The 22775-nt window shown below is 43.7% G+C and overlaps 1 protein-coding gene across 5 annotated transcripts in view; it reads right to left on the bottom strand.

The window, feature by feature from the left end:
* The window catches only part of CACNB4 (calcium voltage-gated channel auxiliary subunit beta 4), a 1461524-nt gene that overhangs the window by 324295 nt on the left and 1114454 nt on the right, over positions 1–22775 (bottom strand). For all 5 annotated transcript variants that reach the window (XM_069616452.1, XM_069616451.1, XM_069616454.1 and 2 more), the window contains one exon: positions 661–791. In XM_069616452.1, coding sequence (XP_069472553.1) covers positions 661–791 — 131 coding nt within the window. The remainder of the gene's footprint in view (positions 1–660; positions 792–22775) is intronic.

Raw genomic sequence — 22775 nt, 5'->3', positions numbered from 1 at the left:
CACTGTTGTTGAATTGACTAGACTTGCTTTCAGCAGGAAGTAAGGCAGGAACGTATTGTGTGAATTTTCAGGGTTATGCAGTAATGTGTTCTTATACGTTACAGGTGATGCTGGGGTCGAGGTGAATCCTTTTGACCCTTCGGGTTCACAGATGCTACTGATATACGGGACCGGGACCATGCGTTGGTTTTAGTTTTAGGGACTCACGCCATCTTCTGTACACATCTTTCTCTGCGGGTGCTACTCATGCACCTTCCTATTCCAGCTGGCCTGGGGTGATATGATATATGATATGGCATTTATAACGCACCTGTACAGAAGTGTCACATAAGTGGGTGTGGTGCAGAGGGCCTTCTATGGTGGCAGTGGCTAGTCACTGGGTATGTGGGGGGAAGCCATGAGCGCTCCATACATGGTGGGCCTGCTGCTCGGGTTAAAAGTAAAGTTAAGTATTTCTTACAAGGTCTCAAGGGCTAGGGACACTTCGACTTGGAATGTGTCACATTTGCAGTTCATTCATTCATGGCTATCTGCATTACTCCAGCCTATCTCAAAAAGAATGATTTAAGGGCAACAAGTTGTTCAAAAGGTTTGTAAGCAGAAAGAGAAGAGAAACAATTTAAGCCTAACATAGATGTGTGTGAATGAGTCTTGACTTACCCTCCGTGGAATCGCCCTCGTTTCTGCTCTTGTTGAATTCGGATGTTCTCCAACCTGAGGGGGCTGGGAATGAAACCAATCTCACAGCCTTCTTTAACTAGCCTCCCTATCCACCAGTCATTGTTGTATTTCTGTAACAAAAACCGTAAAACATTACTCAGCGTCACACACAACCCTTTCCTTTTAAAGACAACAAATAAACTCAACATGCTATGCCATCAGTCAATGCCTTCAAAAGTTATTCTTTTTGCTTTAATCATTTTCTTAACATTTCTAGTTATACCGTTTTACAACCAAATGTAGTGTATGTTCACATTGTTTCTAAATCGGTGTAACAGATGCTTATGGTGATCCTTGTTGCACCACTCTTTCAAGTGATAGTTTATCTAAATTGTTGCACAATTAAAACCTCTGCCGCGTTGGGCATATTCAAACACTTGCTGAATTGGGCAATTCTTGTAAAAAGTGTATTTAAATAATTACTTTGTGCTGTCATAATAAGAAACGAAAAAAAACATGAAACCATCAGGTCTGCTTTTCTATTAACTGTAAAATAGGCCATCTCAGCTAAAAAGCCACATGCTTACAGCCCTACCTAGTAGCCATAACTGGACGTTCACCTTCAGATCAGAGCCACACACCAGTGCTCAATGGGTACGCAATACAACTAAAAGGTTTGCATAGAAAATGGTCAAGTCTTGCAGGACAGTGTGATCGCATACATATATACATTTACTGAAAAAGCTTTGTTAAAGGGACATTATGGTTAAGTTGCACTAATAACCTATGACATTCACTGAAAAAACGTTGTTAAAGGGACGTTATGGTTGCAAGGTAAAATTGAAAAGCCAAAGAGATTTGCTAGTTATGGTAACCTATGCAATCATAACTCGCGCCACCGCCATGCACTATTAAGACTAACACCCAGCACATCAGAGATGACATCACAAATGGCCACACATTAGGACGCATCATCACATGCATGCTACATCATTGGTGGTGTGATAGTTCGCAAACGTTGTGTCGTGGCTGCAGATGTCCGTGGACATCATGTGAATGCACCCGTGGGGCGTGAGGATGTGTTCAAGGTCACTGTTTATGCTTCGCAGACATCTTTGAATACAATTTTCAGCCACTATAGAAAGTTTGAACTTTAAACTTTGCCCTGCCACCTCCTACTACCATTCTTAGTGCTCCTATAAAGATTTTACAGCTTTTTACGTACTTTCTGTGTACTGGTAGTCTGCAGTTTCGTTACAGCATCACAGACGTCCCCAGACACGTCATGTGACCGTGCCCGTGTGGCATAATGGGGTGGCCGCGATCGGCTTCCGGGCTCTGCAGACAACCTAAAATCGATGAGTACACCACTTTAGTGACTCTCAGGCCTCAACACTGTGACCTTCCACAGCTGCTAGTATTATTCTCACTTGATCTCTAAACTTTTCACAACTTTTCCAGCCCTTTTTTGGACTCCATGGTCCACGGACAGGTTAAACGTTTGCGGAAGAAGCCTGCAAAGGGCCCGACCCACCCACATCTTTTAGTCATTCTCATTCTAGCAGACCAGCAGACCAGCAGCTCCTCCCCAGGCCCCGACACCACCACTTGGAAGATCTGCTGTCTACAATTGAAATAACTTGGTATGGAGACATTTTATTTCTACAAAAACAAAAAGTCAAGTTACTGCGGTTTCTATGGAGAAAAGGGCACTCCTCACCTTGGCAACGTCCACACAGTGCAAAGAACATTGGAGATATACATGTCAGTTTGTGGAAGTGGTGGTGCAAACTATACATGTTGTGAACCTTTATTCAGAGTGGGCCATCAGGTACACAATTCAATCATCAAAATATACTCATAAAACCTAGAATAAGGTGAAAAAATCCTTCAAACACAGTAATCCAACAATTCTCCCTATGACCAATCTAAGATAAAGAAACATGTGTCAGTGGTTGTAGTGCAAAGTCAAGGTATGGTGCAAGTGCATATGTTACAAAGCAAGTCGCATTGAGCACTCCAGGTAACAATGTGTGCCTCTTATGCCATGCCCGATGACGGTACATTGAAACAAAGAATACTACATTTGTTTTTTCTGCCAATGTGCTAAATTGCATAGCTTCCCTGGTTGATGAAATTCTGAGAAGTTTGAACTGTGGTTTTAGATATTTCCTAAGATCTCCAAGTCTCTCACATATAAGCAAGAAATGGAGAGGACTCTCTGTCACAGCACCACAAATCAAACAGTTTTTGATTTGCATCTTCTCGCAGTTAGCAGAAAGGGACCTTAACGGCAGGGTGCCCAAACGAAACCTGACGAATAATGCTCGGCCATCAGAAGGTGCTATCACATCGAGGTAATCCTCATACCACGGCATTGGTTTACATCTTAAATATTCAGGCCCACTAGCCAGTACCAAGCACATGGCACTAGTTTTATTTCTCCTATGCCTTAGTTAGGCCATCTTAGCAGTTGATTTAGCATCTAAAGGGAGAATTGATGGACTACCCCAGTACACACTTAGGCCTAGTGCAATAAGCCATTTCTTTACGTGCAACAGCCACAGGACTGAGTGCCCACCCCCCAGGGACATCACATAAAGTGTGTCCCGGTATTTGGCCAAGCCAGGGGTGCCCCATACCCTTAGCCCGTAGAATATGGGTCTCATTTCTGACTCTTCGCCAATGAAACCCATGTCAGATTCCACCTGTATTGCTGCGTTAGGTGTACACTCTCAAGGAACTTGCTTTCTACTGCTCTAAGGGAGGCAGTGTTAGTATAGCCCCAGACCTCAGACCCAAACGGGGCTGATGCATTTGCCTGTGCTTGGTAAACTACCAGGGCCGGTTTAATTGCCACCTCCCATGCTTAGGATAATACCTTTTCAGGGTTTCGCTAGTTTTTTGCAGAGTTACCTTGGCTTTTCAATGCTGGGTGGTCCAATTAGCGCTCAATGAAAATCGTATACCCAACTAGTCATACCAGTGTACCTGCTCTAGAACAACACCTCCCACAGAGATAGCTTCGGCTTAAGATCATTGACTTTGTCTTGCTAGCATTGATCTCAAGCCCAAGCCTGTCACATTTGCTCTTGAAACAAGACAAAGCCCAACACAAGCCCCATAGGGGTTGTTGACAACAACACTGCCGTCCATGAAGACAAGGGCAGGAACTCTATCACTCCCCAACCCCTGGGGATCTAAGTTGATTGTGAGGAGTTCATCAGTGATTGAGTTTGTATAAATGCAAAACAGCAGAGGAGACAAGACACATCCTTGGCAGACTCCCCTTGCCATTCCTGAGGGTTTGGTTACGTCCCCCGACAAGCTAGCGGGCCACCGCAGTGTTGTTGGAATAAAGGAGCTGCACCAGGCCTAGCAGAATATTAGGGATGTTATTCGCCTGAGGTCTCTCCCACATTGGACATCTACGGACACTATCAAAAGCTGCCTTCAGATACACAAACAATGCAATCAACTTAGTTTTGTTAATTACTAGGTGTTTCTGGATGACTAAGTGCAACCCAAACATCTGGTGGACAGTGCTGAGCCCAGCTTGAAAGTGCCCTTGTAGGTGATTCTGCAGGGACACTTCATCAACCAGGGTTTGTAAGTGCTTCAATAGGGTCTTAGCAAAGGTCTTTCCTGCTGCACCCAGAAGGGAGATACGGCGACCAGCCCTATCCCCCTTCATAAAGATCGAACTATCTCGGCGCTAGTCCATGTCTCTGTGATTCCATTAGTGGCCAGGATGGCATTGAAGGCTACTGTCAACACTGAGACCCAAACTACAGGCTCGCTTTTGAAGAAGTCAATAGGGATCTTATCAGGGCCTGCGGTCTTCTCGCCTGTCTGTGACCTAAGTGCCACCTCTACCTCCTTCAAAGTGAATACTAGATGTGCAGTTCCCCGATCTCCATGAATAAACTGAAGTTTCGGGTCCTCCTGCCCCTTACTACACCGGGAATGATAAAGGATCTCAAAATGCATGTGCCACATATCGGGCGTTATATATGCCTGTATAGTTGTATCTCCCTTCAAGTCTCTATCAGTGACTAACGCCCAGAATTGAGCAGACCCTCCTAATCTGGGAAGCTTTAGCATTGTTGCCCATTTGTCGGTCATGTATGCCTGTTTCTTATAGCTTATTAGTTTTTATACCCACCTCGCAACCCACGGACGTGCTCCCTATCTAGGTGTTCGTTACTTTTAAGATGGGCAAACTATTTGTCTTTTACCTTTCTGCAATCCCTGTGAACCCAGGGTTCAACTTCTTAACACCCTTAAGAATACAAGGTTTTGAAGTGGTGACAATGGGCTGAATGTGCTCAATTAGTTTCCCAAATTCTTGCAGGACATCTAAGTCTGTGCTATCCCTTGAGCGTATCTGTTCAATATTACCCACTGTGAAGCTTTAGATGCTACTTATTTGGATTTTCTGTATCAATGATGCCCATTTCACTGAACGACGGCATGTCCCGAAACCCTGATATCAGTGGTAGGTGATGGCTCGTAGTTTTTGCTTTACTGTTGCTCTTTAGGAGCATTAATGGCCTGTGGTCACTTTCTGAGCATTCCATCACTTGGAATCCTGCTACTTGGTTCTAATCTCTTGCTAAAACCAGGGCATGGTCTATTCTTGACCTTCTGTTTGGGTCCTGGTAAGTATCGTTGGCGGGCTGGTCTATACAAAAGCGGGCATTATATGCCCCCACCTCGAGGTTATATAGAATCCGGAGAGTATCTGAGAAATGCCCCAGGCTTCATCCTGATCATACCACAAACCATAGAGGTCTTTCAGTTGCTCCAGGTGTGTGTTAAAATCTCCCAAAACCACTATTTCATGTTGGTTCGTGCTACCAAGTTCCCAATTGCATATGCATTCTTCCCATTTGGCAATGAGCACGGAGTGGGTTCTATCCCTGAGCCTGTTATAGATATTATGGAATAGTATGTGCCATTTTTCTGCCATACTAATTACCAGTTGCTGTAGGTCAGGGGAGTCTGTGGGCAACCTGTCTAATCTCCCAGTTCAGGGCTGCCTTCACCCAAATGGCAAGACCCGCAAACCACCTCCCCCTCTGCCCCTTTTTGGCTCCAATGACAAATGCAGCATACCCTTGGATGGCTAACTCTTCCATGGCCCATGTTTTCTGGAGGGCAATGATGTCGAAGTCCTTCATTAATTTTACCCACTTGCTGTCAATAAAGTGTTTGGCAACTCCTTAGATATTCCAGGATATCACCTGCTGCTCATTTTTGGGGCTAGAACTTCAGCTGGCGGTGTCAGTCAATCTACTTCCTCCAACCCCTCATGGGCAACCAGTATATGACTGGCTTCACCCACCATGCCCCTGAGCCTTCATTGGGCTTTGGGCACTGTGTTATTTGGTGACTCATGATTTAATTATTAAAACACTGATTTTGGTGGCAAGTCCTAAGTGGGCTGAATTTTCTACAGACCACAAAATCCTCCATATTTATAGAGACGCAGCCCCTATTGTGGCGAATCCAATGGATGACTTTGTTGGTGAGTGCCTCTTTGCCCTCGTAGAATCCCCTTGCTATTCGTGGTACATTGTTCATGAAAACTTGGTGATTTGCTGTCCCACTTTCCTCCTGAACTACTAGAAATGGACATGAAGCTCTGTGTGTTCATTTGTGTGGCTTGCATGTGCAAAGATGGTTCAACTCTTACGGCTACTGGGGCCTTTTTGTTCCTGTTTCCCTATCGCCTCGAAGATAGATGCATCCCAAGTAGGGTAATTTTCTGAATGACCAGGGCCTATGTTTGGGCTCCTACTACTGTTAGTATCTTGGACTTCATTATAGTGTTCTAGTGGGCCTCCCTTACGGATTTATTTGGCTCTGTTAGAACAGCGTTTCTCGGTCCATTTGGCTGGTGTCGCTCGTAGTAGTTTTTTTTGCTTGTTGAGTTTTATTGAAGCTCGCCTACCTTTTTACCACAATCACCCTGATATTGGCTATGTCCGCCACTACCTCTGACATGTTCGATTCTATTCTATAGAATTTTTGTATTGCGCCAACTCGCCGAAGGCCTCAGGTCCAGTTAGTCAACACTTAGCCTCGCTGCTAGCCACCCTCTCCCTCCATTTACGTACGCGTTTTTTTTTATATAGAGCTACGAACCCTTAGCTATCTGATCGCTGCTTATTATTACCCACTGTGTGTAGTGCTCATTTATCGACCTAGGAAGGATGAAAGGCTGAGTTTGACCCTGCCGGGATTCAAACCTGCATCGGCAGGCTCTGCACAAATATCAAAGCGAACGCTCTACTCGCTGTGCTATCTGACTGGTTTCTTACCAGTCCCATTTTGTACCATTGCAGGTGGTGCTTTGGGCCCTGCCTTCATCGTTTGCTTATTTCTTCTCCCTTGGGGCCCACCTTCCACAGTAGTTGCACCTAGTTCAAGACTAGAAAACATATTCAAGGTTTGGACTGAGATCACCACCACCTCGTCCCTACCCTCGATCACAGAGGCCTCCTGATTGAGAACACGTTTGTTGCCTATGGCTATGGGTGATGCGAGTTGTAATTCCACTATGTGTCCTTTGGGGATGTTTTCAATTATGCTTGGGGGTTCCAAACCGTCCTGGATCTTTTTGTCCCTCTGCCTGCCCCTTTTTCCTCTCTACCTCAAACTTGCTTAAAGTTACCATACGCATGCCTTATTTTCCCAGGCGGGGGTCTACAAATCAATGAGGCAGTGCTGGAAGCAGGATTATCACCTCCTATGTTCAGCCAATCCCCAATACCTTGTTCCACCACACAGTTTGATTTTGCCTACTTCTTAACACCTTCCTCGCTATTTTCTTCTGTCATTCAGCAAGCCATTTACTTCTGTGATAAGTACATTCACTTCATTTATTGGTTAACACATTTTAAATCACGTATTCTGCCTTTTCCCAGGTGAGATTTCCGAAATAGCCTTCCTTTTAGACCTCTTAGATTGACGAGGCACCTACTACTATTCACACTACAAATAACCACAAGAAAAATACCCCCTACTTAGGTTGGTTCTCGCGCACTAACAGGCTAACAACTGACAAACAGCAATCTGTATAAAACTATATATTTTTTCTTAATTGAGCATTTATAATGTGCCTATACAGCAAATAGTGTTTCAAGGCACAAGAAGACAAAAGGGGTGAAGGGGGGGTTCAGGGATGAAGAATAACAAAAACGTTCCTACGAGGCCTTGTGTCATTCGCAGGGAGTGGGGGATGGGGGAGTGGGGGATGAGGGGGAAAGTGCTTGTCAGAGCCGAACAAGCTAATGTTAAGGAGGGAAAGGATGTACAGGACGGAGTGGAGAGCGCGCAAGTGCTGGAGGGAGCAGGAGGGCGGGAAGAGGGCCCCTGGGCTAAACAAGTGCTAATGGGAGGCCGGGTGGGCAAGTGCCAGGGGAATGCAGGGAGTGCAGGGAATGAAGGTTTACATGCTAAGTGCGAAGACAGGGAAGGATGAGCTCCGTAGGGCTGCAGGCCCCTCCAGTTTAGTGCAGGGGGAGGGAGCCCGGTAGTGCAAGTGCAGATTTGGCGGTGCAGTGGATCAGGGTAGACCGAGGTGCTGGGGTAGACTGGACGACGAGGGCCTAGTGCCCTGTATAAATCAGAAGGAACCAGACAGCCAGTCAAAATGCGGCAGAGGGGGACATTAGCAGGGGAGGCGGAGAGGGAAGGAAGAAGAGAAAAGGAGGGTCTTGAGAAGCTTCCGGAACTTAAGGAGATCCAACTCAAGCCTGAGAGGGGCAGGGAGGGCATTCCAGAGGGAGGCTTTGGGGGAAGAGAGAGATTTACCCCTCACTAATAACTTTTGATTCGAGTAACAGATTTGACAGAACATTCGAAAGTGATTAAAGATTTGAGCCCCCCCAGATTGCAAAGTTTCGTAAAGATTTGGTAAAAAATAAAAAGGTTATGGAGAAGACAAAAATATATTTTTTCTCCAAAAGTGAAGCCTACTTCCCATTCATTTTTGCATAGACCAACAAGGTCAGTTTTTGCCAAAGCGCACAGCCCAAACCGCAGGGCGGATTTGCACCAGGTACGAAACAACTTGGGCGATGACTCGTGATCTATGCACGTGTAAGCGATATTCAATCAACACTACAGCCAAGTCAATGCCTAGTCTGGGATGCTGAGGAAAACGCTTATTAATGTATTTTTATGTCTAGTTCAGTACTCTGGATGACCACCCTTGTATAACACCCCCCTCTTAGAATCCCCCTGACCCCACTGAGCCAAGAAGTAGGTTTGGTTTGCAAATTAAAAGGTTTATTTGAGAATTTAAACAATATATATATATATCACGCTTTATAATAAATTAATATCTGATAGCACACTTAGACATTTTATGTTGATCAACAATGGGTAATCTGACACTAGCACGCTTCTTTACAATCAATGAGGAGTTAGTATAGGATGGATAAAGTAGCAAACATACTTTTATGATTTCAAGGGAAAAGCAATGAGGAATAAAATGCAGTACAGAAATACTTGATATGATTTTAGAAAAAGATAAGATAATCACTTTTTCTCTGGCAATTCACCCCCCTCCCCTATGCAATGTAAGAAATGGAAGGAGATGGAAAGAGGAGCACACAGTTCTCAGGAATGCAATCAAATACAATACGAAATTCAGTTCCCCCCCAGCAAGCTTAGAGGAAACGGGTAGGAGTTTGAAACACAGGCCCAAAATGCTTTTTAAATGTGATGGCAATGGATGGGAAAATGTGCCAACTGATTTTAATTCCCTCTAGAGATTCAGGGTGAGTGGGAGATGCATGTTGGTATTAGTTCAGGCTCACTTTAGCAATGCTCTATGAGTTATTACCAAGTTGCAACGGATTTTAACAAAAGAAAGAATGGAGCTGCTATTTTGACAAGTGGAGAAATTGAGCCAAAATCACAAATCGCGGTAAATTTCGCGAGTGCGTAAATCGTGATTGCGGAAAAAGTATAAGGAGTAGGAAGTCGGTTCTAGGCTTGTTGGAAAGCTTAGATTCTAAGCTTCCAGAGGAAAGTTAATCTTTCCTAGCCCAAACGGTTCCAGAGATACGGACGATTTAATAAAGGTAGATTTTCGGATTTAAAGTAAAACTCAAAATGACAGGTGACAGCTTGCAGCTTCAGAATTGACAGGTGACAGTTGTGCAGCTTTAAAAATGACAGATGACACGATTTCTAGGAGGTAGTTCTACTTAGGTTAAAATCGTTTGGATTAGATTATTTTAACTAAGACATTGGTTCTGCACAGTTCTGCTAGGTACTCACAATATAAATTTGAACTAGGCCTCGTCACGGATCTGGTCAACACGTCCGGCTCCGGTTCTGTCTGCTCGGCGGGTCAATCAGGCACCGGTTCTGCTCACAGCGATCTGGGTCAGCTCTGCTCTGCTGGTCTAGCCTCTCTGGATTTGGCGGCCTCTGGTTCTGGATAATGCTTTGCTTTCCTGTCCGGATCAAGTGGATTCTGGATGTAACACTGCTTTCTGGGTACTGGCAAGAGTTCTTGGCAAAAGAATTCAGACAGCTCGCCCGGCTGTGGAATAGTTTGCAAATGATTTTGAGGCCTGCTGACAAATACTTTTGCTTGCAGTGGGCCTTCTTGGTTCAAAGTTCTGTAGTCTCTATTTAGCTTGGAAGTCTAAGTGTTGGATCTCTGGTTGTGAAGTCGTCGGTCAGCATGCTCCGCAGCAAATGGAATTGAATGTCTCTACCTGTCCCAGCAGTCTCTTTTTATGTGTTTTGAAAATGGGTGTGTGCCTGGGCCTAGCTAAGCCTGCCCATCTCTACTTGTCATTGGCCCAATTCTCCCCTCTCCCATGATTGGGGGAAGGAAATGGATTGTCATCATGATGAGGTCTGTTTATGGGTCAGAGGATCCTCCCCTGGTCAGTTTGCCCACAAATCTATATTTGATTCAAGTACATCTTTCCCAGATTTACAATTTGTTGAAATTACATGTACACATTATATATTCCTTATGGTCCATGCTTGTCCGCCTCGGATCTTCCTGGGGGCTTGCATTAAAAAATGACAACATTTTGCGCTTTTTAACTGGTTTTGCAATACCGGACATTTACCCAAAATTACACACATGTGCGCAAGGAGTATGGACATTAATTGATGAAGTGTCAGATTTTTAACATGCATACATTTGGAGTGAGACCCTATTTTCCGCTAGCAACCCCCCAGAATACACCACAGGGCCCTAACGCCTCTTAAAATGTTCACAGAAAAATCACAAAAATAATGATATTACTTCTATGATTCTGACAAGTCCGCACTATGAGTTATCTATCTTTTTAAAATTATGCTCTGGTCAAAGAGGGGTGTGGCTTCCCACATCACAGGGTGGAATAACTGGTTTATCCACTTCCCCCAAGCCAGCTTGTTCACAGAGGCACAGCTGTCCCCCAGTTTCTCCCAAGAGGAAGCTATTTTACGATGCCCCCAATATAACATTTGCCTGAGTCCAAGTCAGGCCTTTGTTCAACTCCCTGTAGTCCCCAGCTGCTCCACCCCTAATCTAATCAGAGAGGTGTTAACTCCTTTTGGCCAGGGGCAGAGTGGCTGAGCATCCAGTTTCAACTCCTGTCGGGGGTAGTTGTCAGGCAGAATTCAGTTTCATTAAGCCAGGTTTCAGCTAAATGTCACTTTTTGTTCCCAGTTTTCTACATTCAAATCAAACTGACAATTTTTACCTATACATTAAATAATTACTTCCTTCAAGTCATTTCAGAATATAGTCTTACATTGTATCCACCTCTTAGCAAGTCTTTCCTTGGTCTGGTTTTGTTTCATTTGTTCAGTTTTACACAAAAGTCTGGTGATTTTAAAACGCCGGCTTTCTGATAGTGGTGAGTACTGGTAATGCAACCATTTTTGGGATTAAGAAAATGAATTCCCCACAGTTCTGGGTTGCTTTTGGCAATCAGCATTGCCATTCCCAATGGTTTCAGGCTACTGTGTGTGCAGCCCAATGTTGGTTAGGCAGTGCCCTCCTGTGCTCACAACATAGGCAAAAATGGGTGGCAGCCTATTCTTCATGTTTTCCCTGTGCACTCTCTGGGGAGTTCTGGCCATCATGATGTTTTCCATGCCAGTACTGCACAGTTTTATTGTAGGGCTTGGATGCTTGGGTAAAAACATCCCACACACGGTTTGGGGTTATTCCGTGCACTAGTTATTTAAATATTTAAAGCAGAATGGGGTGCCCCTTCTCAAAAATAGGTAGCTATATCTCTGCGATTTACCCAAAATTGGGTGTTTTTAGAAATGAAATAGCCGCCACCTTGTTTTTCTCTCGGTGCAAGAGATAACTGCGGCTATAGCCGGGGATATGGGAAAATGAAAATGCAGGAAAAAAATAAATTTAAGGTAAAAATACATGCAAATGCCATCAGGCTAGAGGGCACCAGCTGAAATTTGGGAATTGGAGGGGGCCTGGGGGCTGAGTTTGCAACACAAAGCTTTTGGTAGCCTTGAATAGCTGACATTTCAAAGCAAACTGCATCACAGAATCAGAGTGTGTTGTGTGGGGGGGAGGGAGAGGGCAGGGGAGGTGAGGAGGTCATCTGGGGAGTAGGGGGAGGTGGCACAGATGAGCAGGGCACTTTGTGAGGGCTTGGAAAGCTTCTCTTTTCCCAGCTGTTGTTCCGATATGTGTAACTACAAAGGACTACAGATAGCTGTGGGTAAGTGTAGTTATTTGCCTGCGGTTAATTGTTTTTTTTTAAATATATGCTGACAGCTATAGTGATGTCGGCAGGCCCAGTGACATGATTGCCTTCCAGGTCTCCCATCCATGCAGTTGCCAGGACAGACCTCAGGCCATGTTGCCCCATAAATAAGCCAATCTTACAAGACCACTTAGAGAAACGGCCTGCCCTTTCCTTGCTTTGAAGCTAAGCAGGCTTGGTCCCACTTTGAAGCTAAGCAGAGTCAGTCCCTGTTACTTCATGGATGGGTGCGAATGGGCGTCTAAATTATTATTTTTTTTAAACCCTGCTACTGTCAGTCCTTGAAAGTTTTGCACTCTGAGACAATTTTATGCCTTTTGTTGAAATGCATTACGGTATTTGTAGTCTGCCAGTCAATAATAATTTTAAAAAATGACATTTTTACAGCAACAGTGGGTTTCCCATCACTGCAGTTACAGGGACAAACCATGCTTAGCTTCAAAGCGAGAAAGGGGTCGGCCCCCAAAGGCTATGTTGCCTAATAAATTAGCCCACATTCCAAGACCAATTAGAGAAACAGGGCTGGGTCCTTCCTTGCTTTGAAACTAAGCAGGGTTGGTCTCGGTTAAGGCATGGTTGGGAGACAGCCCACAGTCCCGAATACTGTGGGTTTTCTTAGTTTTAAATATCTCATAACACGCAGCATCAGCATATTTTGAAAGTTTTGCACACAGAGACATTTTATTTTTGCACTTTTAAGAATTGCATTCTGGAATTTGTAGTCTCTCGGTCAAGATGGGGGGAATAATGCCACAATTGTAGACCTTTTGCCTGACATTGTTCTATAAGGATTTATATATTTGAGTGACACTTTTTGTGTACTTTTCAAGTTAGCTTCATAAAGCAGAGTATTGCTGAAAGCCAGACGTGAGGAGGGGAAATAATGAGAGGGCAAGATCAAGCGGATAATCAAACAGTTCTGGCCGCTGGTCCAACTTAGTCTTCTGGACAAGCCCAGACCTAGGATGGCCCTAAAACATTCCAAAAATCTCAGTGATGACCTCACTCATGCCACGCTGACCAAAATGCCAAAGAGGACCGCTTCCTAGAACCTCATAGACATCTCAGGACATCACCTCTGTGGGTCATGTTCTGTTTGCAAATTCACAAGGAAAATAAAAACGTTTGCAGTGGCAGGTAAAGATTGGACCTTAAGACACTTTTCCAATTGTAAGACAATGAACGTCATCTATGTCATAGAATGCTTGTGCGGCCTTATATATGTGGGCCAAACGCAGAGACAAGTAAAATAAGAGAATTGGGGAACACCGCTCCAGGATACGCTGCAGGATACAAATTGCCCCCCTGGTATCCCATTTCATTGAACACCAACACAGCCAAGATGACATCAGATGGTGGGTAATTGACAGAGTCCAAAATAACATTAACGCCAGCAACGCCCTAAACCACACGGGAGCATGGTGGATGTTCAAACTTCAATCCATCTCTCTAGGACTTAACGAGGCAAGACCATTGTGCCCATACAGATGAAATTCCCCTTGATATCTACAGTTACACATCCGATGGGCAGTAAGGCCATGGTAGCTTTGCGCCAACCAGACTCATTTCTCCCGACAAACAAGAAACCTCTCTTCATTTTTTTACAATCAACCCGTTCAGAGTCCCCATGGCAATGATCTGAACATGGTTTAGGCGCCTGAACCCCTTTCCCGGCATGCGCAACATTCTTGTTTAGTTGGCAATACCCTGTTACGCATGCGCAGTCCTTCCCGACTTCAGCTCCTATGTTGCTATGGGCTGTAGATGCCTGCCCGCTGTCGTCAGCACCCTGCACCTTTCCACACAGCTGGCAGAGTAGGTAAGCCGCTATCTACCATGTTATTTAGATACCACTCTACTTTTATCACAAACAACCTCTGTAGGGTCGCCATGGCAACAATCTATACACAGTCCAGGCGCCCACAGCTTCTTAAGCGCACACGCGGCACTCTTGTTTAGTTGACTATACCCTGACACGCATTCGCAGCCTTTCCCGACTTCAGTTCCTATGTAGCTACGGGCTCTAGATGCCTGCTAACTGCTGTCAGTGCCCCACTCCCATCTACACAGTTTGCAGAGGAGGTAAGCTGCTACCTACCGCTACCTTCCAACCTTCCTATCATGGATTTAGTATTTAGATTTACAGCTCTGTACATTACTTTTTAGCAACCCACGGACAGAGGCACACTCGGGACCTTACAGAGCCTCTTTGAGACTCCAAATACAACATCTATATTCGCGAGGTTCAAAGTATTTTCCATATGTTTTACACAACAGAGAGCATTCTACAGCTTCTTCTGCTCCCTCATTTATTGTAATCTTCTTGTCTTTCATAAACATGAGGGTCGTGCCCTCAACAGCACATCTACATTAAACCTCTCTGTTTATTCCTCTCTGTTTATTCCAACAGAGATATCTTGACTACACAGAGAGCCGCCTTCACCCCAAACGGGCACCTTTAATCTAAGACGTCCCTTCATAGTGGCTTATTTAATGCCACTGGCGTGTATCAGAACCACCTCTATGTTCTACTCCTCCCTCAAGGGAAACCGCACAAGGTCGGTGGTGTTCATTTAGGAAGAGATGCGTTCCTCACCTCCATTTCAGTGTACGCCAATCCCCCTAGAGCCTACACTCGGGCTTTCTTTTTATCTTTAGTAAGCATATCATTGTGTATTCTTTCTCTAGAGAGATACGATACAAGGCCCAGAAGAAGTCGCCCTGAACTGCAGCAGAAACACCCATGGACCCAGCAACTACCTATTTGTAGAGTCCACAGTACACCTAGGGATTCCTTCCCCGATGTAGACCCAGGATTGGTCACTTTTTACCTGCAGCCCGACCCATGTTAGGTCTATAAGAAGGACATGTATACATACACAATGTTGATGTTGCACTATTGTAAAATGCTTATTTTTGTCTTTAATTGTGACAATATGTTTTATGAACTGTTCATTGTATTCATAACAATGCCCATAAATATTGCCTTTGAACAAATTAGCGGTACTCACACATTGTACTGTTCACCATTGTGGTAGTATTGTTTTGTGTTTTATGTATAATTACTTTAAGTAAAACATATGTAAAATTGCTAAGAATTAAATAATTAGCATTACAATATTTTACTTTATGTAACTATGTGGGTGGACAGTGTGACTTTTCCTCAGAGGCAGCTGTTTTTTTTTTAGGTTGGCAAGCTTGCTCAATTATTTGGCTACCAGGATTTTACTCAGGTTGTCATGTTCCCAGTGCAGACGCTTACTCAAAAGACCACAAGCAGTTGTTTCATATTGGGATTTAGTCTCCAGGGAATATTTCACAACAGATTGTTGTGTTTAAAAGGTTTTATACTTTGCCAGAGTATTCATTGCAACATTTGCTCTCTCAGGTTATTTTTCTGGTGTTCATTACTTTTTTTTAAAGTCCAATGCTATTTTGTCTTGCTCACTTTCCTCTAAGGAGTAGGTCTATTGAACTACATTAGTATATTTCACTTTAAGATATATGCTCACTTACTGTGCATATATCCAGGGCTACATCATTTTATTTCATGTTGGGTTTCAGATTGACAATCAAGAGTGATGTGTCTATGAGATAAAGGTTAGTGTACATGATTTACGATATATTTACTTGGACTTTTGTACAGACCTTGAGTGGCTATTAATGAGTAATTGTATACATGTCTTATAGGTTATTTAATTGAATGCAAGATAAGAAGAACACTGTACAGGCCCTGAAAACGGATACTTTATCCGAAAATGCATTGGCATTAATTTCTGGAGGAGTCTAATCTACAGCCTTACATAGACAAATAAGAAAATTGTTCAGATTTGTTGATTATATAAAAGGAGTAAATTCAGTGTCACTTGGGAAACACTGGGGGATATAGAGTTTGAGAGTGTTATGATTTGCTTATGAAATAAATGTATAATTGTTATCATTATACCTTTTGAGTTTACTTTGAACTGTGTTTTGAGCATACACTACCGCATTGAATAGGTGGTGTCATTTATATACAAACAAAAATATCTTTGAACATTGTTTTGTGTTGTTCATATACAGATGATCGACTGGTTTGTTTTGCGAAGTATTTATAACATTATGAATTCAATTACGGGTATTATCCCTACAGGAGTGCATTTGGGTCGCCTCCTGGCAATTATTTTGTATTCTCTTTGATCTCTGCTTGGCTGGAGAGCTCTAACCCAGCTGCACCTGAAACTATATTTAGAAAACAAAAATGTTATATACATTGATTACTGTATTGATAATCTGACAAGGCTGTGCACCTCATATACGCTTTTTTCTTATATTCATGGGTGCCAGCTTTTGATTTTCGCTTTTGGGGCAAAAGTACCTGAGCATATGTTATTCTTGCAGCTGATCGTTTTTTCCCTTTTACGTGCTGCTGAAATTTGGTTATTTGGGGTTTTGTGATGTAGAACAACAGTCACCAAGTGACTGGCTATAAAACAAGGGGCTTTCATCATGCTGCTTAACCAAAGTGTGTGATCCTCGGCAAATAATGTAATCGCACAGAGCATTAACTAAAAACGTTGGGAGTTCTCAGAGCCGGCAATCTTTTATACCTAATAGAAGAAATAGATATTTTTACAGCTACACTGACATCGGGGGTAAAACATCATTGGTGACCCAGGTCTTCCATCCATGCAGTAACCAGGACTGATGCTGCTTAGCTTCAAAACAAGGAAAAGGACAGCCCCCTCAGGTGATGGTGTCTAATAATTGAGGCAAAGTTACAAGACCACTTAGAGCAACATGACCTGAGGGAGCCGGCCCCATCCTCACGTTGAAGCTAAGCAGGTTTGGTCCCGATTACTGCGTGGATGGGAGACAGTGTGCTGCTGCTGTGTGTTTTCTTTATTTTAAATATCTCATAATACACTAAGAAAACACATGACGTTTAAAACCATGCTACTGTTAGCCCTTGAAAGTATTGCACTGAGAGTCAATTTTTTTGCTTTTTGCTGAATTGCATTCTGGTATTTGTAGTCTGCCAGTCAAGGGGGGGTGGGAGCAATGACTCAATTGTACACTTTTTGCTTAACATAGTTCAATAAAGATTTATATATTTGAGTGACACTATGGAATGTGTACTTTTCAAGTTGTCTTTATAAAGCAGAGTATTGTTGAAAGCCAGACATGAGGGTGAGGAGGGTAAATGATGAGAGGGCAAGTAAGTCATGAGTATTTGCCCACAATAGGGCAAGAGAGTTTGCAATCCTGGACACTGGTGCAGTTGTTCTGCCCTGATTGTGGCTGCCTTTCAGGGCACAAGTAAAGGACACATGTGGGTGAAGAGCGTAACTTTTTTTTCAGAGGGCAGACGCAACACATGGGGGTTTTTGAGGTTGGCAAGCTTGCTCAAGTATTTGGCTACCCGGATTTTACTCAGGTTTTCATGTTCCCAGTGCAGCCTCTTACCCCCAAGGCCACAAGCACTTGTTTCGTATTGGGATTTTTTTATCAGGGAATTTTTCACGACATATTGCTGAGTTTAAAAGGTGAGCACCTTTTATACTTTGCCAGCATATATATTTGAACATTTCCTCTCTCATGTTATTTTTCTGGTGCTCATTACTTTTTTATTAAAAAGTCCAATGCTATTTTCTCTTGCGCACTTTCTTCTAAAAGGAATGTCAAATTAACTACATTTGTATATTTCACTTTCAGATATATGTTCACTTATTGTGCGTATATTCATGGGTGCCAGCTTTTGATTTTCGCTATTGGTGCAGAAGGAAGCTAGCATATGCTATTCTAGCAGCCAGTCATTATTTTCCAGTTTCCATGTTGCTTAAATATGGTCAGTTGCGGTTGTGGGATCACAACAGTCACCAAGAGACCGGCCATAAAACAAGGCGCTTGGAGAACGCTGCTTAACCAACGTATGTAGCCCATGGAAAATAATGTAATCTCACTCTGCATTGCCTATAAACATTGTGAGTTCTCAAACCCTGCAATCTTTTATACATGACAATACCACCGTCAAAACAGGACAAAATCAGTTTGTGATTGATGAACGTCTTTGAGTGATGGGTTGCAAGTGTTTTAAAATATAGACTGGCCGTGCCCACTGGCCATGGCCGAATGCCATAGCTAATGGTTTGGTAGTGTTCGGCGTAGTGGGCATGGCCAAAGGCTATGCCCACTGACCATGGCCGAAGACCATGCCAGTGGTCTGGAAGCATTCTAAAAATCGATGGCATAACAAAACCCTTGAAAGTCAAGGAAAAAGTTTTGGTTGCAGGGATGTTAAGGTGAAAACTTAACGCAACAAAACCCCTGAAATTCAGCTAAAGCCACCTTAACTTCACCCCCTGTTGCACAGCCTCTGACCACAATGATGACATCGAAGATCACATCACTGATGACATCACTAATTACATGTTGTATGAGAACACTGATGGCATTAGAAATCACATCACTGATGCCATCACTGGTGACAACACAAATTACATTGTATATAACTAATTACATCAATAATGGATTAGACATAACATCATTGATAAGTTAGCACATGAAAACCTTGATTACCTTAACAATTTAGGCTGTGGACTTGGCCATGACAAAGGCTGGGGTCACTGGACAGCACCAAAGGCCATAGCTAGTGGTCGGTTAGTGTTAAAAAATAGCAATGTGCATGGTTAAAAGCCATGCCTAGTAGCCCATCACTGTTTTAAAATATACAGTGCGCAACGTTGAAAGCTGTAGGCCATGGCTAAAGGCCATAGCTAGTGCCCATTAATATGTTAGAATATATAGTCTGCACAGCCAAAGGCCGTGGCCACTGTCTAGTATTGTGTTGAAGACCATGGCTAGTGGCTGATTAGTGTATACAATATATAGTGGGAACGGCCGAAGGCCATAGCTAGTGGCTGGTTAGTGTTTTATAATACACAGTGGGCACGGCGTAGGGCCATTGCTTATTGCATTTTATTATTTTAAAATATACAATGGACATGGCCAAAAGATGTACAAACTGCTCAGGGTCAAAGGCCATGGCTAGTGGTGCATTTATATGTTAGAATATATAGTGGGCACAGCCAAGGATTGTGGCCACTGGCCAGTTTTGTGCTAAAGTCCATGGCTAGTGCCTGATCAGTGTATATAGCTAACTTTAAAGACACACATATCTTTGTGAACAACCCATACCAGTTCAAAATCAGGATTAGGAAAGGCTTTATCAATGACATCTTCATACTGTGCATGGCCGAACATTTCAGAATCTGCAAGGAGCTGGCCAATCCTGCTGAAGTCTCCACCTCTCCTGTTCCCTCCCAGACCCTTTGCACGGCTCTGGCATCTCAATTCACCACTAAAACTCTGGACATCCTGTCACCCTCTCCTCTTCCTCTCCCTCTACCATTCCAGGCCCCTCTGCGGGTGTATTTCCTCTTCCTTTCTCCTCCTTCTCCCTGTTCACTCCCGATGAGGTTTCTAGACAAGTCCAATCTATGAAAGTCTCATCCAAGCAGGTGCTCACCTGCTCCTCCGGAACCATCAAGGACCATATAGACTCCTTTGCTCCAGCCTTGGCCGATTTCTGCAATCACTTTTGCCACTGGAACCTTCCCCTACCCCCTTAAGCACTCCCTTGTGCACCCCCTCCTTTAGAAGCCCTCTGCTGATCCTTCCTCTCCAGCAAACTACCACCCAAACTCCATTGCTCCTTTTCTGGGCAAACTCCTGGAAAAGCTGGCCATCTCCCAGCTTAATCTACAGACTGAATGTGTTGGTTGTCTTCATGACCACCAGTCTGGCAACAGAGCAGCCAGAAGTACGGAAACTGCTCTCCTGAACACCTGTGAAGACTTGCTCTCTAATCTATACTCTAACCTTCCTTCCATCCTCATTCTCCTTGATCTATCCTCTGCTTTTTAGAAGTTCAAGCACTCCATCCTGCTTCATTGTCTCTGTGACAACCTGGGCATCTCTGGTCAGGACCTAGCTTGGTTGACCTCCTTTCTCTCTGATGGACCCTCCGAGGTCCAACTTGGGTCTTTCCTCTCTTCTATCTCTCTCTCTACATGTGGTGTCCCCCATAGGTCTAACCTCTCTCCCTGGCTCCTTAACCACTACCTGGCACCTCTGGCCCACCGCATCTCTACGTTATGTTCTAACTTTCAGTGTTATGCGGATGACACCCAGCTCTCCTTCAGGCTCCCCTCAGCCACCTCTGCTCCTTCTCTCATAACTGACTATCCGCAATTCAGGAATGGTGTGCTTCCAACGATCTCTCTCTTAATGCAAGAAAGATGGAGATCCTCCTTATTGGGGCACCTGCTCCCACGTTTCCTCTGTCACTCTGGCCGCCCACCCTGGGCCCTCTACATGCATTTTCCTGTGAGGCTAAGAACCTTGGTGTCATCTTCGACTCCATCCTCTCCTTCTCTCCTCACATCTCTGACTAAGAAGTCACATTATCAGCTGCTCCTCCTCAGAGTTATTCTTCCTTTTCTCACTTCCCCCCAGAAGCTCACTGTCTCCAGAGCCCTGGTTCTCTCAAGGCTGGACTACTACAACAGCCTATTTCTAAATCTGTCTGCCTCTACTCTTCACCCTCTACAACTAATCCAGAACAAGACTGCAAGACTTGTCCTTGGCCTCAAATCCAGGGATCGTATCTCTCCAGCCCTGAAATCTCTCCACTGGCTCTCTGTGGCTGCAAGGATCAAGTTCAAGACCCTCTGCATAGTTCACAAGGCTTTGATGGGGCCAGAGACCACAATACATCCAATGTTCTCTTCCTAAGCATCTTCCTTCTCGAGCCCTCTGCTCATCCAATCCAACTCTCTGTGGGTCAGACGCTTCCACAGGCAAAGAGTGGGGGGGGGAGTTATGTCCCCGGCTGGGGCCTCCCTCTGGGACAGCCTCCCTGCCTCTCTCAAACTTGAGCAGGACTACCTAAGGTTCCGGAAGCAACTCAAGAGCTCCTTTTCGCTCCTGCTTTCTCTCTCCCTATCCCTTGCTGATGTCCTTGTCTGCTGTGCTTTCTGGTAACCTGGCCACTCACTGAACCTACGGAAGTGCCTCTGGGCCTCCCAGCCACTTAGGGAATGTATCTGCAACACTACAATCCCCTGACTAGCTGCACTTATGAGCCACCTCCCTGGCAGCACTTATGAATTCCTTGGCACTCTCCCCTCCAGCTCACCCCCTGGCACTTCTCCCCTTCCCGCCCCCCGCACTTGAGCAATCTGAATGACACAAGACATAGTAAGATTGTTTCTTTGTCTTGTTTTTGTCTTCCCTTCTTTTTCTTGTCGCACCCAGAAATACTTGTGTACAGGCACGTTCTAAATGACTTATCATATCATATCACAAAAAATCTTTTTATATTAATAAATGGTTCGAACCCTAGTGATAGGAGTCTCAAACTCACCATATCTCAAGATATTAAACAAATTGCCTTACTTGGGAAGATTGAGAAAACCTTGGCTTCACAAGGCCTTAGTAATCACCCCTGTATAAAAAAAGTGTACACACTTGTCAATAATGAAACACACTACAGGACATTCACACAAGACTCAACATAACTGATGAAGGCCCAAATGTACAAGCCCACTAATGAAGCAAAAGTAGGATAATGCACTGTCTTAAGTAATACTAACTCGAAAACACCCGCATTCTATAGCATAACAAAATCCTATATAAATTAGCAAAATCCAACAGGTATACCGATAGTTTCAGGCTGTGGCTCCCTGCTACAACTAATATGTGTTCTAAGGACAAGGGAGCGCTTGCAGTGAGAAACTCAATCTGGTTACAACTGGAAATACAAATAAAAAACCGAACCTTCATTAACGGTGGAGAAACCATCCTTGCTGATGAGAATACCAGGGTCATTTAATATACTCCATACTAGAGATGAATACAAATATCACAATTTATTCATAGTAACAACATTTAAAGAAAAAACCTGTGTAATGGTTAGCACAATATATAAAATAATTCAAAATATTCAATACATATTTATAGCAATGCTCAGATATACAATAAACTCCTAGTACTACATGTTAACAACGAAATTAATAAGAAAAGAAGAAAAAAACTAGCTATAAACAGACATGTATCTACAAGTCAACACATCTAAGCAGTGTCCAAAATATAGGCATTCTAGTAGTTTCACAGCTGGGAATTGAAGCGCCCACCCACACATTTAAGGTTACTATTAAATTAAGATTGTAATTCCTAATTGCACAGCTACAGAAGATGTTACCACATCCCATAGAGATTGAGATTTTTAAAAACACAGGTAAAGATGCTATTTAACAAATATCTAACACCACAGCTAGAGGTGCTGTTGCTAAATCCTGCACTCCT

The sequence above is a fragment of the Ambystoma mexicanum genome, chromosome 9 (assembly GCF_040938575.1).
Source record: "Ambystoma mexicanum isolate Mex_15411 chromosome 9, UKY_AmexF1_1, whole genome shotgun sequence".
In the NCBI taxonomy this organism is placed as follows: Eukaryota; Metazoa; Chordata; class Amphibia; order Caudata; family Ambystomatidae; genus Ambystoma; species Ambystoma mexicanum.
Note: the sequence above shows the minus strand (reverse complement) of the source record. Positions and strands in the feature narration are given on the sequence as shown.